This window comes from Podarcis tiliguerta, assembly GCF_965153285.1.
Source record: "Podarcis tiliguerta genome assembly, chromosome: 6".
Taxonomy (NCBI): domain Eukaryota; kingdom Metazoa; phylum Chordata; class Lepidosauria; order Squamata; family Lacertidae; genus Podarcis; species Podarcis tiliguerta.
The window spans coordinates 60550633-60564660 of record NC_139539.1 but is presented as its reverse complement, the minus strand read 5'-3'; the positions used below and the strand labels follow the sequence as shown (position 1 = coordinate 60564660).

At 39.3% G+C, this 14028-nt stretch overlaps 1 protein-coding gene and 1 long non-coding RNA gene across 6 annotated transcripts in view; one reads left to right on the top strand and one right to left on the bottom strand.

Annotated features, from left to right (window-relative positions):
• The window catches only part of LOC310680983, a 59981-nt gene extending 47985 nt beyond the window's left edge, over positions 1–11996 (top strand). For all 3 annotated transcript variants that reach the window (XR_014513038.1, XR_014513039.1, XR_014513040.1), the window contains one exon: positions 9512–11996. This is a non-coding gene — a long non-coding RNA (uncharacterized lncRNA). The remainder of the gene's footprint in view (positions 1–9511) is intronic.
• LEPR (leptin receptor) overlaps positions 1–14028 on the bottom strand; it is a 58574-nt gene that overhangs the window by 20120 nt on the left and 24426 nt on the right. For 2 of the 3 annotated variants that reach the window (XM_083448031.1, XM_083448032.1), the window contains exons 5-9: positions 9377–9582; positions 5136–5281; positions 4120–4264; positions 287–580; positions 83–200 (exon numbers count right to left, since the gene is read on the bottom strand). In XM_083448031.1, coding sequence (XP_083304157.1) covers positions 83–200; positions 287–580; positions 4120–4264; positions 5136–5281; positions 9377–9582 — 909 coding nt within the window. Of the gene's footprint in view, positions 1–82; positions 234–286; positions 581–4119; positions 4265–5135; positions 5282–9376; positions 9583–14028 lie in introns of all 3 variants that reach the window. The other variant, XM_083448033.1, reaches the window with a different exon arrangement.

The window sequence follows — 14028 nt, the reverse complement described above, 5'->3', positions numbered from 1 at the left end:
TTTATTTGCTTCATGCTTTTATCCACCACCATTTCCAATGTGGCACCTTTTCACAAAACATCAGATTAAAATGAACATGTACCTGTAGTATCTCAACAGCAAAGTGCTCTCCAAAAGCAGTGGGTCTGTGCTGGTGGACCATCTGCAAGTCATTTTTTGCAAGTTGCCATATGTTTCACATGTGATGCTGATATTAACATCTATTTGAAAGACAGACTTAATCAACAGAAAATCTAAGAAAAAATGGATTTACCAACATTAATTTAAAAATAAGCAGGAATCTTACCTATTATATATAATTCAGCATAACGGTGATTACATTCCTTGTTTTCATTACAACAGTATAAGGCATTAAAGAGGAAATTCCCTCCAGGCTTCATAGCATTTAAGTTGACAAGCGTTACTTTGCCAATGTAGTCATTCACAAGTGTGTACTGATGCCTAGGGATTTCTTTTGCTAAATTTAACCACCAGACTATCTTCTCCGATGAGATTACTTTATCTTTGGTTTTGTAAATACAATAAAAGGAAACATTTGTTCCAACAGTTGCCAGGATTTTTGAAGGGAAATACATGACTTCTGTTACAAGAAACAAAGTGGAAAAAAGACAATAGAGACAAACATTATAAATTGGAAGAAAACAATCACATACCAAAATGTATGCAGTGCAGTAAACTTTCAAAATATATATAATGAGTGCTAATGATAATTTACAATAGAAAACAATAAATATCTCTTTTCTTCTTAATTGTAGTGTTTAAGATTACTTATCCAACCTGTCACATGTGTTTTAGTCTGTTTTTAGCTTATTGTTGATTTTCATTTGTTTTTGAAATGAAATTTGTTGTTGTCAAATCATCTTTCTTTAACTGTCTTTTATTGATAATTTCAGTGTTTTATTTTGTAGACCACTTCAAGGTTTTATTACAATCAAGTCGTATATAAATTTTGTTAAAGAAATGTATGTGTGTATATATATATATATATATATATATGCAGGTTTTGGTGTCCTCGGGTGTCTTCCCGTGTAAAAGTTAAAACTTTTACACGGGAAGACACCCGAGGACACCAAAACCTGCATTCCTGTACCCGTGAAAATCTACGAAAGCATATATATATATATATATATACATATACATACACATATACATATATATATACACACACAGTGATTTTTTTCTGGGAGGATGCATACCCTAAACATTTTGTGACTCTTTGTACTTTTGTCCATTTACTGTATTTACTTTTCCCAATTTGAACTATAAAATGGTGATTTTCTTGAGTCAAAATGAGAGTACTTCCTCAACATTTTTATAGGAAAAAAAATGTATGTGTGTGTAAAATTTTTAGCTACAGGTGGAAGGTTCAGTCAATTTAAGTATTCAGTGAAAGCATACATAAGATACAGAGAACAGCAAACAAGAAATGGCATGCACATGTACTGGAAAAGGAGTCATACATTGAAAAAAGGGCTCAGAGTGTTTCTGTATTGTATACCACTCTATGAAGGAGAAACCATTTTGTCAGTTTAAGAGGACCAGTGTGATGTAGCGGCGAGGGTGTCAGACTAGGACCTAGGAAACCTGGGTTTAAATTCCCACTCTGTCATGAAGCTCACTGGGTGACCATAGGCTATTCACTCACTCTCAACCTAATGTACCTCACAGGGTTGTTATAAAATGGGAAGGCAGGGAACTATGTACACCACTTTGAGATCCTTGGGGAAAAGTTGGGGTGTACATGAAATAGATAAATAGATAGATAGATGATAGATTAGATAGATAGATAGATAGATAGATAGATACAGATAAATAGATAGATAGATGATGATGATGATAGATAGATAGATAGATGATAGATAAATAGATAGAAAGATAGATAAGGTTTTAGCAACTCAGTGCTGCTTTGGTGCCCACAGCTATGCACATACTATTCTTCAAGAGGACTCCAAAACAAACACACAAACACAGTGCAGATACAGAACATCATAATACAAGCGATCACTATAAATGATCATAGTATGGAAACATTTATGTCAAATGTCCATATGCTCCAAGCTCAGATTCTAGTACTCCCAGGTTAGGGTGCATGTCACACCAAAAAACAGTTAGATAATTGTATTGAGGCACAGTTGTCCCTAGTGTCCTAATCAGGGTTTATTTTTTTTGGAACTTAGTCCTGGCACTTCCCAGGTGGATGCCATTGCCATTCTAAGCGAATGATGGAGGTGTTCATGGTGAGTTCTTGCACCTCTTCTTGTGGAAAAATAGCACTGGTCTTAATCCTTTGGTGGGTGACAAAACACAGCCAGAGTAACCCAATTTGATCACTAATTGGCAAAATACTACAATGAAGTGTTTCACTATAAAAGGTTAGCTTGCTGACTCCTGCATAGTAACTCTTTAATGAAAGAATAAATTTCCAGTGCAGTTCAGTTCAGAGGGAGTTCCCACAAACCAGGCACTGCAATATGCAGCATTACCAATTTACACTAAGTACAGCCTTCAGTGTTAAATATAGGTCTGAACATAATTCTAATTAAATACATAAATATATAATTGTTTAGTTCCAGCATTTTGTACTTCTGGTGTTAATGCACTGAGGTGAATACAAAACAGCTTCTTTGCTGCCACAACTTCATTAATGGGTTAATTCTTTTTCTATTGGTTTAACACTAGAATTAGCCATTGAGAGAATAGCCCTATCTGAGTTCCCTGCAGGGAAGATATTACCCTTCCTAAGGTTCTCGTCATGCTCATCACAACATGGTATGTGACCAGTAAAGCACATGTTTGCTGAATATTAATATTTCATCTTATGCATTAGAGACTTATAATCCTTTACTACATTGTTTCCCATGCATTCTGTGTGCATTGCCAGAAACTGATTCTTACAATATACTGGCAAATGGGATGGAGTCCGGAAAGCCAATTGCGAGAGGCAGACAAAGGAGTTGGTCCAGGACTATTTTTCCTTGACTGCACATCCAAACTGAACATACCCTTGAGACCTTGTAAAGAAACTGAAAAATGCTTTCCTATTCACAAGCACAGGAATTGTGTTTTCTCCTTCCTCACACCTGAACCTGATGCCAGAACAAAAGCATGAAAAAATTACAGCCCATCCTTCCATCACCCTAAAAGTTTTTCTTTCCTTAGAAAATGGGAAGGAGACACGTCTTTCAGACACACCATGCACACTGATGCCTGTCAGTGGGGTTGGCCCACTCACCGGTGGAGAAGTTAAGCACTTTCTGTTTCCATAAAAAAGGTGTTCTCCAAGTGCTTCCTCCCCACCATAATAATGGATGGCTATTTGCTCATAGAGGGGAAAGTAAAATTGGCCTCCTTCTTTCCTATGCCCTTTTAAAATGGGGGGGGGGGTCTTTGGGGGTTATTGGGTTGTTATTGTTTTTATTTTAATTATGGATTTTGTGGTTTTGTATTTTTATTTTATTCTGTAGACTGCTCTGGGACCAGTGGATATAGGGGAGTATATAAATTCAATCAATAATAATAATAGGACAGTACATCATCATTATTATTATTATTATTATTATTATTATTATTATTATTATTATTATTATTCTGTAGATCCCCTGGAAGCATCCAGACTTGTGGGAGAGTTTCCCATCTTCTCAGTGGGATACGGAACTCATGGGGGAATATCCCATTAAAAAAAGGATCCCTTGTATCATTCTCCCACTCAGTGGTCACAGTGCCTCTAACTGGGCTCTGCCCTCAGAGAACTAGAATCTGAGCTCGGAGGTGGGGGGAATCTATGTGCATAAAGCAGTTTTGCATAGTGACTGGATAAGTAAGAAATGTCCAGGAACTCTTTGACCATTTTGCTCTTTGAAAGTATGATTGTTCTGTGGTTTCCAGATGCAGAACCGTGCCACCCAGCCTGGCCTGGTGAAGAAAGTCCACACACATATATTATTCCTATAACATGTATTCATACATCACACCTTATAAATAGGGATATGTTTTTCAAAACAGATAATGATCATATGTTGAGATTCATAGGATTGTAGGCTTGGACAGGCCCCAAGGGTCACCTAGTCCATTCTTTGCATTCCACGGTACTAGCAAATCAGATTTCCACCGGGGACAAACCTTGTAGATTCAAGTTATAAGGTGTGCTCCAATCACTCCAAAGGCCTGGTCCATAAAGGCTTTTGCATCGGACTTGAACTACATATGAAGAATCAAATAGTGTATTGCTTATGATCAATGACGTTTCCATGGTCTTCTCAACCACCTATTAAATTATGTCAAAAACAAACAGAACAACACTATTTAATGCCACTCTTGCAACACTTTAACTTGAAGCCAAGACATACATTAATTAGAGGAAAGCTCCCCCCGCCGGGGGGGGGGGCGTTTACATCCAGATATGATGTGGTCTTATTATGGCCACAATGCAAAGAACTGCATGTAGGAGTTTCATGTACACCTAGAGGTTCTTCCAGATCTCCTTTTCAAGTCACACCCCCCCAAGTAGTTTTTGGATTGATGTACATGGGGAACATCATTAGGTGGAATTGCCAATCTTAATGTGTTCACACAGAAGTGGTTTCTATTTGCTCACACATCTGTTTGGTTTCTGGCCCAAACTGTGCTTGCTTAGCATGAGAGTTCAAAATGTATACAGAGAGTGAGTTTTTACAAGTAGCTTGAGCTAGGCAAATGTTATGTGGTCCCATTAAAGGTGAATTTTGCCTTAATCTCAATTAAAAAAACAAAAACAAACCCCAGTAATAATTTCATGCATCAGTGCCCCTACAGCACAAACCATGTTAGTGCAACCCAGTAAAACTCAAGTCATGAGTTTTAATCCCTTTGATCACTTTAATTCAATTGATTTCAATAGTACTTTGGCAGCAATGTTTACTGGACCATGCCATGATATGAAACTATCATTGTTCGTATTAGTTACATGAAAAAGTCTATAGTTCTATTCGTGTTCAGAAATTTTGTAGTGCATTATTGATATTATTTTTATAAAATTCTCACAAATGAAATGTTCAGGGCTGTTAATATTAAGATAAGGATTTCCTAGATCAGAACTTAACTTTTGTCTTTGGCTTGCTTATTTCATAGAGTGAATTTAGGAACAAGAAAAGCGTCACCTGCCAAACATTTTCAGTTGAATTTGCAAAGCATTTTATTTCATACTGAAGAGGATATGATATTGATGCTGGGCGAGACCAAGATATCTTTAACTGTCCTTCGTCTGTCATATCCATATGCAGATGTGATGGAGGTTCAGGCTTTACTGTAAAACATTATAATCAACAAGGTAGTTTAAGCATGCTGGTTACTCTGAATAGCCACTTATATTCCCATTTTTATTTTATATTCATTTTTCATAATATATGCATATTATACATTAACATGCATACACACAATGATGCAAAACGTCTTTCAAAGGGACACAGTAACTGGAGCATGCTTTTTAACCTTACGTGGCTTTAAGCTATGAAGGATAACCTACTGCCTCATGCCCCAGTTCACTGAAAGTATTTCAACATATTCATAAATGCTTTCCTGAGTTGCGGTTGTGGTCTGGAAAAGCTGTGGTGGCAGCTTGTTCAGTTTCCAAAAGAAGAAAAAACAATTAATTCAAAATCCCTCTATCATTCAGCATTTGAAGGCTTGGAAGAGAGGCTTCATAGCTGGGATGTAACGATGAAAAGGAACCTCAGCCTACAGTTGTAGCGGTGAAGCAATAAAAGTGAAGCGCTTCTTTCAGTGATGAAGAAGACAGTGCAAAAGGATGACATAATGTTTTCTAATTCGCAGGGTGACTAACAGCATTCCCTTAATTGTACAAAAGCCAGAGGGGATGTTGTAGGGGACTTAATTGTCAATCCACAAACAGTTGTTAATTAAAAAAAAAAAAACACGCAAGCCATGTATGTTAAATGCAAACATGCATTTGGTCCTTAGTCAATCCTATCTTGAATGCAAAATTCCATAAGCAGAGGCCCTTAGGGTGGGTGCTGTGGCCAAGTGTTTACCATGTCCTGGAAAGGTTAGTAGCCTCTGTTGGATGGACTTGCACTCCCTTTGAAGGAAACCTGTGCATAGTCTGGGCATCCTCCTAGCTCCATCTTTGTTACTCGAGTACAGGTGGCCTCAGTGGCTAGGAATGCCTTTTATCAACTTTGGCTGGTACAGCAGCTATGGCCATACTGGTTAGGGATAGCTTGGAGACAGTGGTCTATGCACTGGTGGATGTCAAGATTGGTTTGCTGCAATGCACTCTGTGGGGCTTTCTCCTTGAGGTTGGTCTTGAAGATGCAGGTGGTGCAGGATGCAGCTACTAAGCAGCTGACCCAAGAGACCTACCAACAACATGTTGCACTGCACTGACTGCCAATGTGCTGCCAGGCTAATCCGTAAACATGGGCCCTGGCTTTCTGAGAGACTGTCTAACTTCCTCCATGGACCAATGCAGTCTCTACAATCCTCAGGAGGGCAATTGTAGAGGTACCATATGCTCCTGTATCTGTTTCCATGGTCACCTTTAGTGTTCTGGCACCAACCCTCTGGATTTCCATTTTGATGTTAGAGGAATGCTGGCAATGCTAGGCTTCTGAAACTTCAAGATGTTTTGTTCAGGTAGTCCCTTTCAGATGAGTGATTCCAGCCATACATGCTGGTATTTTCTATTTAGTGATTTTTATCTTTTTATGGTTCTAGCCTTGTATATTGGTTGGGTATTACGAAATGATAAACAGTGAATAAATACATCTAAGAAAACAATTAAAAGTTGCTATTGGGACTTAAAGTACAATTCAAGCATTTACTGAAAGCACAGTCCTATGCATGTTTATTTAAAACCATGTCCCCCTGAGTTCAATGGGAGTTACTCCTAGGTACTATATATGGATGCTGGGTTGCAACCTTAACTGGATATAGTCAATGGCTGTGGTCCGGAGGACTGATTGTACACACAAGAGTATATTCCTTCAAGGCCTTACAGAGGATTTGATATGAAATGAACTCCACCTAGTGCCATTTTTAATTCTAGATATAATTAAGCTAGATAGTACAGTTTTAAAGTAGCAGGCCACTCAGTGACATGATTTGAAAGAATCACTGTGGCATTATTCCTATAATCCCATCATCTTTCAAAAGCATTAACCTAATTTGTAAGCAACATGAAATGGTCATTCTAAAAGGTTTCAATTAATTACAAAAAAGATACTAAGAAAAATAGGCTACTGAAATGTTCTTTTCATTACGGTGAGAATGTTAAAACACTAAACAGTTCATAAATGGTCAAATGTTCATAAGGAGCTGCTTCTTCAGCCAGAAAGCAACAAAACATTAAAAGCATCCGCCATCTGATTGTACCATTTCCTATGACTTGATTAAAAAGCAGAAGCAAAGCTTTCACCCCTTTAAATGCTAAAATTCTAATTTTAAAAGAATCTGTACCTTGATTTTAAAACACCCATTAATAAGTAACCCTTTAGAACTTTATTGAGTCTCAGCGTCTTCTGAATGTACTAGAAAACTTTTTTTCTCTTAATTGTCTTTTTTCATTGAGCTGGAATGAAGCAGGTTCTAGGGGTTGGAATGAGATTTTCCAACAATTTTTGACAGTGATGTCACCCTCAAGAATCCAGGCAGTTCATTTGAGTTAATGTATATATATTTATTTTTTCAAATCCACATTGTGCTGTGAAGATGCAACAGTTTAACAGTTCCAATCAATGAATATTTCTTTGCAGATAGTATGCACGATCCAGCCAGAGTTAGGCATTTAAAAATTCCATGGATTTCAGGAAGGAGTCCTGGGTACAAAAATGATTATTTATGGAAAACATGTCAAATGGCTGTATTCTTCAAGATAGTAATTTTGGCAATTCTACCTGCTTTCAGATGAACATTTCCTCCATGCAAAACTTAAAGCCTATTCTTAACTTTGTGCTGGCAGTACACCTTCAACCATTACGGGGGAAAGCTGGTTTTTGTTTCTGTGAAGCAGGTTCTAGGATCTTAACAATTGCCACATCAGATTTGACAGTGGCTGTTCTATGTTTACACTGCCCCAGCCATGCAGAAAAAGGGAGAGCATCCATCCAATTATAAGAATGGGGAAAGACTCACCTGGGAAGAATGCGAGCAGGACACTCCTCCTGCCTGCAGATTCCCTACATGTCTCTCAGGGAATTCTTTCCCCCATGCACTCTTCTCCTCAGATGAGCTCCAGTACCAGAAGCAGCATAAGAGGAGCTGCAGGGGGAGAAGTGTAGGGAGAGTTCTGCACTATTTGTCCAGATGACACTTTTGCTTTTGGACCCTTACTTCCCTCTTTTTCTGTGTGACTGAGGCAGTTCAATATTCATACACACAGAACTTGCCACCATCTTGCGTAGTATGGCCCTGGGCCACAACAACCACATTTTGAAAAATAAAATGAAATGGATTTTGTTGGCATGGTTAAGAACTGTGCAGGATAATTCATTTCAGTTCATTAGAAACTCATGTCATTCAGGCTTCCAATGCCAGCCATGCAATGAACAGAACCGGCCTACCGAAGGGATCAAAGTTACTGTGCCAAGAATTTTCTTACTTCAGAAATGACAGTGTGATTAAATCTTAAGGACATCATGATCTAATGAACATTGCTCTTCATTTACCTTGTAGAAAAAGTATATGATGCATAAAACTGAAAATACCAAGGGCGTCTCCAGGCTTACATTTATCCCGTGCCTAGAAAAAGCAGGTTTCCCACTTGTTGTCCCATGCTATCTAGCCATAAGGTCCAAGTGGTTTTCTGTATGCTCCGCTACATTCCCCTGGAAAACCCGCTCTTCAGCACTGAGTTGTAGCAAACATAAATCCATGAAAATCCTGACTGACGTCTGCTCTGATTCAGCGATAAAAATCGAGTTTTCCCAAGCGAAAGCAGTGGTACAAATGGAAGTCTGGATGAGCCCTGAGATCCTGAACAGCTTCCACCATCAATTTCATGTGGGGAAAGAATTATGTCATTATTGTTATGAATTATGATAGCTTCAAGAACAAGCTTAACATTGCTGGAATTACAATAGGATGAGATTTCATGTATCTTAGGGAATTCATTCAGGACTTACATCACTGATTTTACTTATTATATTTTGCTATATAACTAAAGTATGTTGGGAAAAGCAAAAAAATGGCTTGCAATACCAACATTTTATTCTACACTAGCTTATGTATTTGTGTGTTGCTTTGTGGGAGGGTGTTTTCCATAGAATTAAGTTCTGCCATAGTGTAAACTCAGTGTATATTCTGGAATCATCATTTTGGAAGCTTCCTCAGACTCTTATTGTTATTCTGATTTTAACACTTTGGCCAATAAACTGAAACTTACCAATATCTGTAGGCTTGACTAACATTAGTGGTGACTGAAGCAATGTTATTCCATCTGTGATCTTGAGCCACATAATGTAAATATGCTTGAACTTTGCTGAAGTTATCTGACATTTGTATTTTTGGTTTTTTACAGCATTGCAGTGAGTGATCGTGACATTGTCCTTTAGGGAACGTGTAGAGGTACTTCCCAATGATACATCTGTTCTGAATTGTAAAAGAAAAAGAAACCCATCAATTGTGAATATTTTGTATGAAGTAGCATGTCTAAAGCATTTTACTAGATGTTGTTTTTAAGATGGGTTAATTATTTTAGATCAAGACCCTCTAGAAAGAGTATGCTGAACATGCCAGAATGCCACTTTTACCCATACAAAGACAAGAGAAAGGTTGTGATCATTTTGTTTAAAAAATTTCCAATGCCTAGTCATATTAATCAAACAAAAAAGCAAGAGTACTGGAGTTAATGCCATTGTGTGTCGAGACCCCAAGACCACCCCCTCGTTGATGAATAAGACACAAGGACACGGATATTAGGTCAATGTTATTGGGCAAATTTAGGCCACAACTTTCTTGGTTACAGAATGTGAGCGGTATTGGCATAGGCATTGGAATTGACCCAACTCTATCTGACTCCTGCCTGTCATGCAGGGAGTCCAGTAAGGGTCAACCACCGGTAGGGGGAGCCCCGTCGATGCAAACCAACTCGAGCTCCCCCTGGATTCCCGACGGGGTCGTGGCATGGCCCTAGCCCTGCCCTGGGCTTTGGACAAGATCCACACCCCCAGATTTCTTTAACGGAATACCCTTAAACTTGGAGGGGCAGCTGATGGCCACACCTCCCCCATCATAAGATCAACCAATGCCTAACCACAAATCCTTACAAAGTTGTGACGATTGCTATGAGGTAGGTGAAAGTGAAATGGCACATGCCAATTTGCCAAGTGGAAAAATTCCTACCAGGCCCCCCAAGGGTGACCAACCGAGGTCCATAGCAAGGCCAAAATTGAAACCTGAAAAATAGGGAGGGAAGGTAGGAGATCAAGGAAGCGAGTAAAGAGGAAGCTCTCCAGCTCGCACCTCAGTTTAAATGGGGCCTGGCCACGCCCCCAGGCAGCAGATTGGCTGGTTAGTGAATGACGTGACCAGGAACCTCCAGGTGACACAGGACTTTGTCCCCCGGCCGGCCCCAGAGGGAAGTAGATGGCCATGTGGTCCACTGCAACTCCTCCCCACTGGGAAGTGGAGGGGATTTGTAGCTTGACTGTGCAGCTTTTATTTATCCAAAATTCTAAGGAAAAAACCATATAGCAACATTTAGTCTTTTCTTAGGAACAACCTACACACTGCATATAAACTTAACATTTTCCAAGTGATTTCCCACATATGTTTGGGTATGGCTCTACCCTCAATCCAGCCTTAAAAACTGGCTATGCCAGCAAATGTCACATAGTTGGAAGTCCTACTGTGGGGATTAAAGGATGGTCTTTGTGCAAGAAAAAAGCCTCATTACGTATTTTAAAACATACCGTAAAATGTTAAGTACAGTGCCGGAAAGCAAGAACACATTTTTACTCACTGGAATATGCTTTGAAAGGCAATAAGAAATTAATTTTCAAACTGTGAGATTAAAGCCTTGGAACAAGTAGATAAACTTGCACAATTTAAAAAAAACAACTTTAAAAATAATAATAAACACAAATGCAATAAAAAGTCTAAAACTTTCAAACATAATTTCAAAACAAATCTGGGGCTGGAGAATGGAAGATACAGACTGAAGGGACTGATGTTACAAACTGGCCAATAGATAACCATAGCTGTGATGCAAATGACAGCCTTTGGGTTGTAGCCAACTAAATTCTACTCAGAGTAGAACCAGCTGAAATTAATGGACCTAGTCCTGTCCATTAATTCAGTGGATCTTCTCTACTAACATTGGATACAACCCTTTGTCTCCTTTCTGGGGTGGAGGAATGGTGTTTTCTCAGTTTCGCTTGAACCTCACACAAAACAAGTCTGAACAGTGTACACATCAGGTCAGGGGGAAAATAAGTTTATATTATAGGTATCAATGGCACTATCAAACTGCCTTCTCACTCTTACAGTGTTACATCTGTTTTCAGCAGAAATTTGTTGAAACCTGTTTATATTGAGACAATAGTATAGTTTCCACACAAAGCATACTTCAAAATTCATTAGTCTCAAGTAATCCTCTAATGTTAATTTCACAGAATTTGGGGGGGGGGGAGGTTTTTGGATAATTTGCTTCTCCAATTCCAAGAAGAAGAAGAAGAAGAAGAAGAAGAAGACTCATTTAAACCCAATCGCTCCTGCTATTGCTTTGGAATAAACCATGGAAAGTATTCATATTCTGGCTTTTTAGCATTCTGTTTTGTTCCTTCTGCAAAACTCAAATAAGCCCAAAATATCTTCGGTTGACCTCCCCAAATAAATTTGGTTTTATGCATTTTTCAATATTGGAAAGCTCCCATAGACTCAAGCAAAACTCTTATTGAAAAAATGTACTATTTAACTGAACTATCCAAAATGTAAAGCACAAGCACTACAGTATGAAGTATGTAAGTTTAATATGTATTAAAGACCAGCTGCAGAAAAATCAATCCTTCATTTAATTGTCCGTAATAGTTAATGCAAGTGTGGCACCAGTCTCACATTAGACCATCCAGAGAACTGTGTAATTAACTCCACACACCAAATAGTGGTTTTAGCTTGCCTCGCACACAGCAGGCCAGCCAAGTGACCCCTATTTTGAAACACAGGTTTTTTTAATTTAAATTAATTCATCAGCGTATGGAATGTAAACATAGATGTTTCTATGCTTTCTATCTTAAACTTCTGTCACTTGTGCTGAGCCTTGATGATAGTATGACTATTAACGGAGATAAAGGACCTCCCAATCTGCAGAAAACACTGTTGCAGATACCCTGTGGCCAGGACCCAGATATGCAGCCAGGTCATTTGTTGTTATTTTGCTACAGATGTTCCCAGTGTCAAGGGGGAAACAAAGCCTCCAGCTGTAGCCTTGTTTTCTTCTGCACATTTGGAACACTTATTTGGATGATGACCCACAAATCTAAGTGAATGTGGAACATCCTGAAATTCATGAAAAAGTGACATGTAGTAGTGGATGGTGCATTGGGGCAAATGGGGCCAACCTGTCCAACCTGTCTGCATCAGCCAGCCCCCACTTGCCTGCCTTCTCTCTTAGAAGCAGTCCAGGAGGTGGAATGGCTACCAGCATACTCTTCAGTCTCAAGAGCTGCCCTTGTAGAACTCAGCAGGGAGGAGGATGGGACAAAAATTCAGATCCGTTGATGCTACGTATCATCGGTTATGGCTCTACCTTCTGTTGCTCTCCTTGTCTTCCACCCTACCAGTTCCAACATGCACCAGCCTCCACTGCCATTAAGTAAATACTGAGTCCATGTGCCTCCTGGACCACTTTGATCAGTGCAACTGGCACTGCGACAGGTGCCCCAACATACTCATTCCACATTTATAAGAGCTCGGTCATTTAGTTGTGGCAGCATCTGCACTTTGGAACTCCTTGCTGTTGAGATCAAGCAGGCGCCTTCACTGTACTCTTTTCAGTGCTTGCTGAAAAGTAGCACAAATGCACAGCCCCTTTTGAGACTGGTCAGATATGTGCCAATGTGCTGTGGGACAGTCATACACTGCATGTTTGACACGTACAACTTAGCTACAGCTCAAGTAAGCACAGCCTATGTGACAGATGAGCACACAGATCAGCAATGTACCAGAAGTACTGGGTTCACGCATCTCACACCATTCCCAATTTAAATCCTTTCAGTTCCTGCAATACTGAATGCAGTAGACACAAGTTGACTTTTCTCCCAATCTTGAGGGGGGATATTAAAATTAGGATAAGGAAATTAATAACAAAAAAATGACAATTGTGCACAGTGCGAATAAGTTCAGAAATATTAGAGAAGGCCAGCCTTCCAAATAATCCACTGAGCCCCCAAATGATAGTTTCTTCTAAAGCACTAAAAGGCAGTCTGGGGAAAGGGAATGCAAGCTTTGTTGTTGTTTAGTCATTTAGTCGTGTCTGACTTCGTGACCCCATGGACCAGAGCACGCCAGGCACTCCTGTCTTCCACTGCCTCCCGCAGTTTGGTCAAACTCATGCTGGTAGCTTCGAGAACACTATCCAACCATCTTGTCCTCTGTCGTCCCCTTCTCCTTGTGCCCTCCATCTTTCCCAACATCAGGGTCTTTTCCAGGGAGTCTTCTCTTCTCATGAGTTCGCCAAAGTATTGGAGTCTCAGCTTCAGGATCTGTCCTTCCAGCGAGCACTCAGGGCTGATTTCCTTAAGAATGGATAGGTTTGATCTTCTTGCAAGCTTACTATGAGACAATCACAAACTTTATTGGTCTTTTCGGGTGGTGCTTACAGTTCACAAACCATGAAGAACTAACATGAGGAGATAATGACAAAAGCTCACAGCAGCAAAGAATACTTCCCTTAGTTTTGCAACATGAAAGGTTAGTTCTTGAAACTGGCATGAAACTGCAGAATTTTATTTTTAAAGTTGTAAAATTAATGTTTTCCTGGACCAGACTTTGGATAAACAGAGTGAAAAAATATATACTCTTTACGGTTTGGCTTCA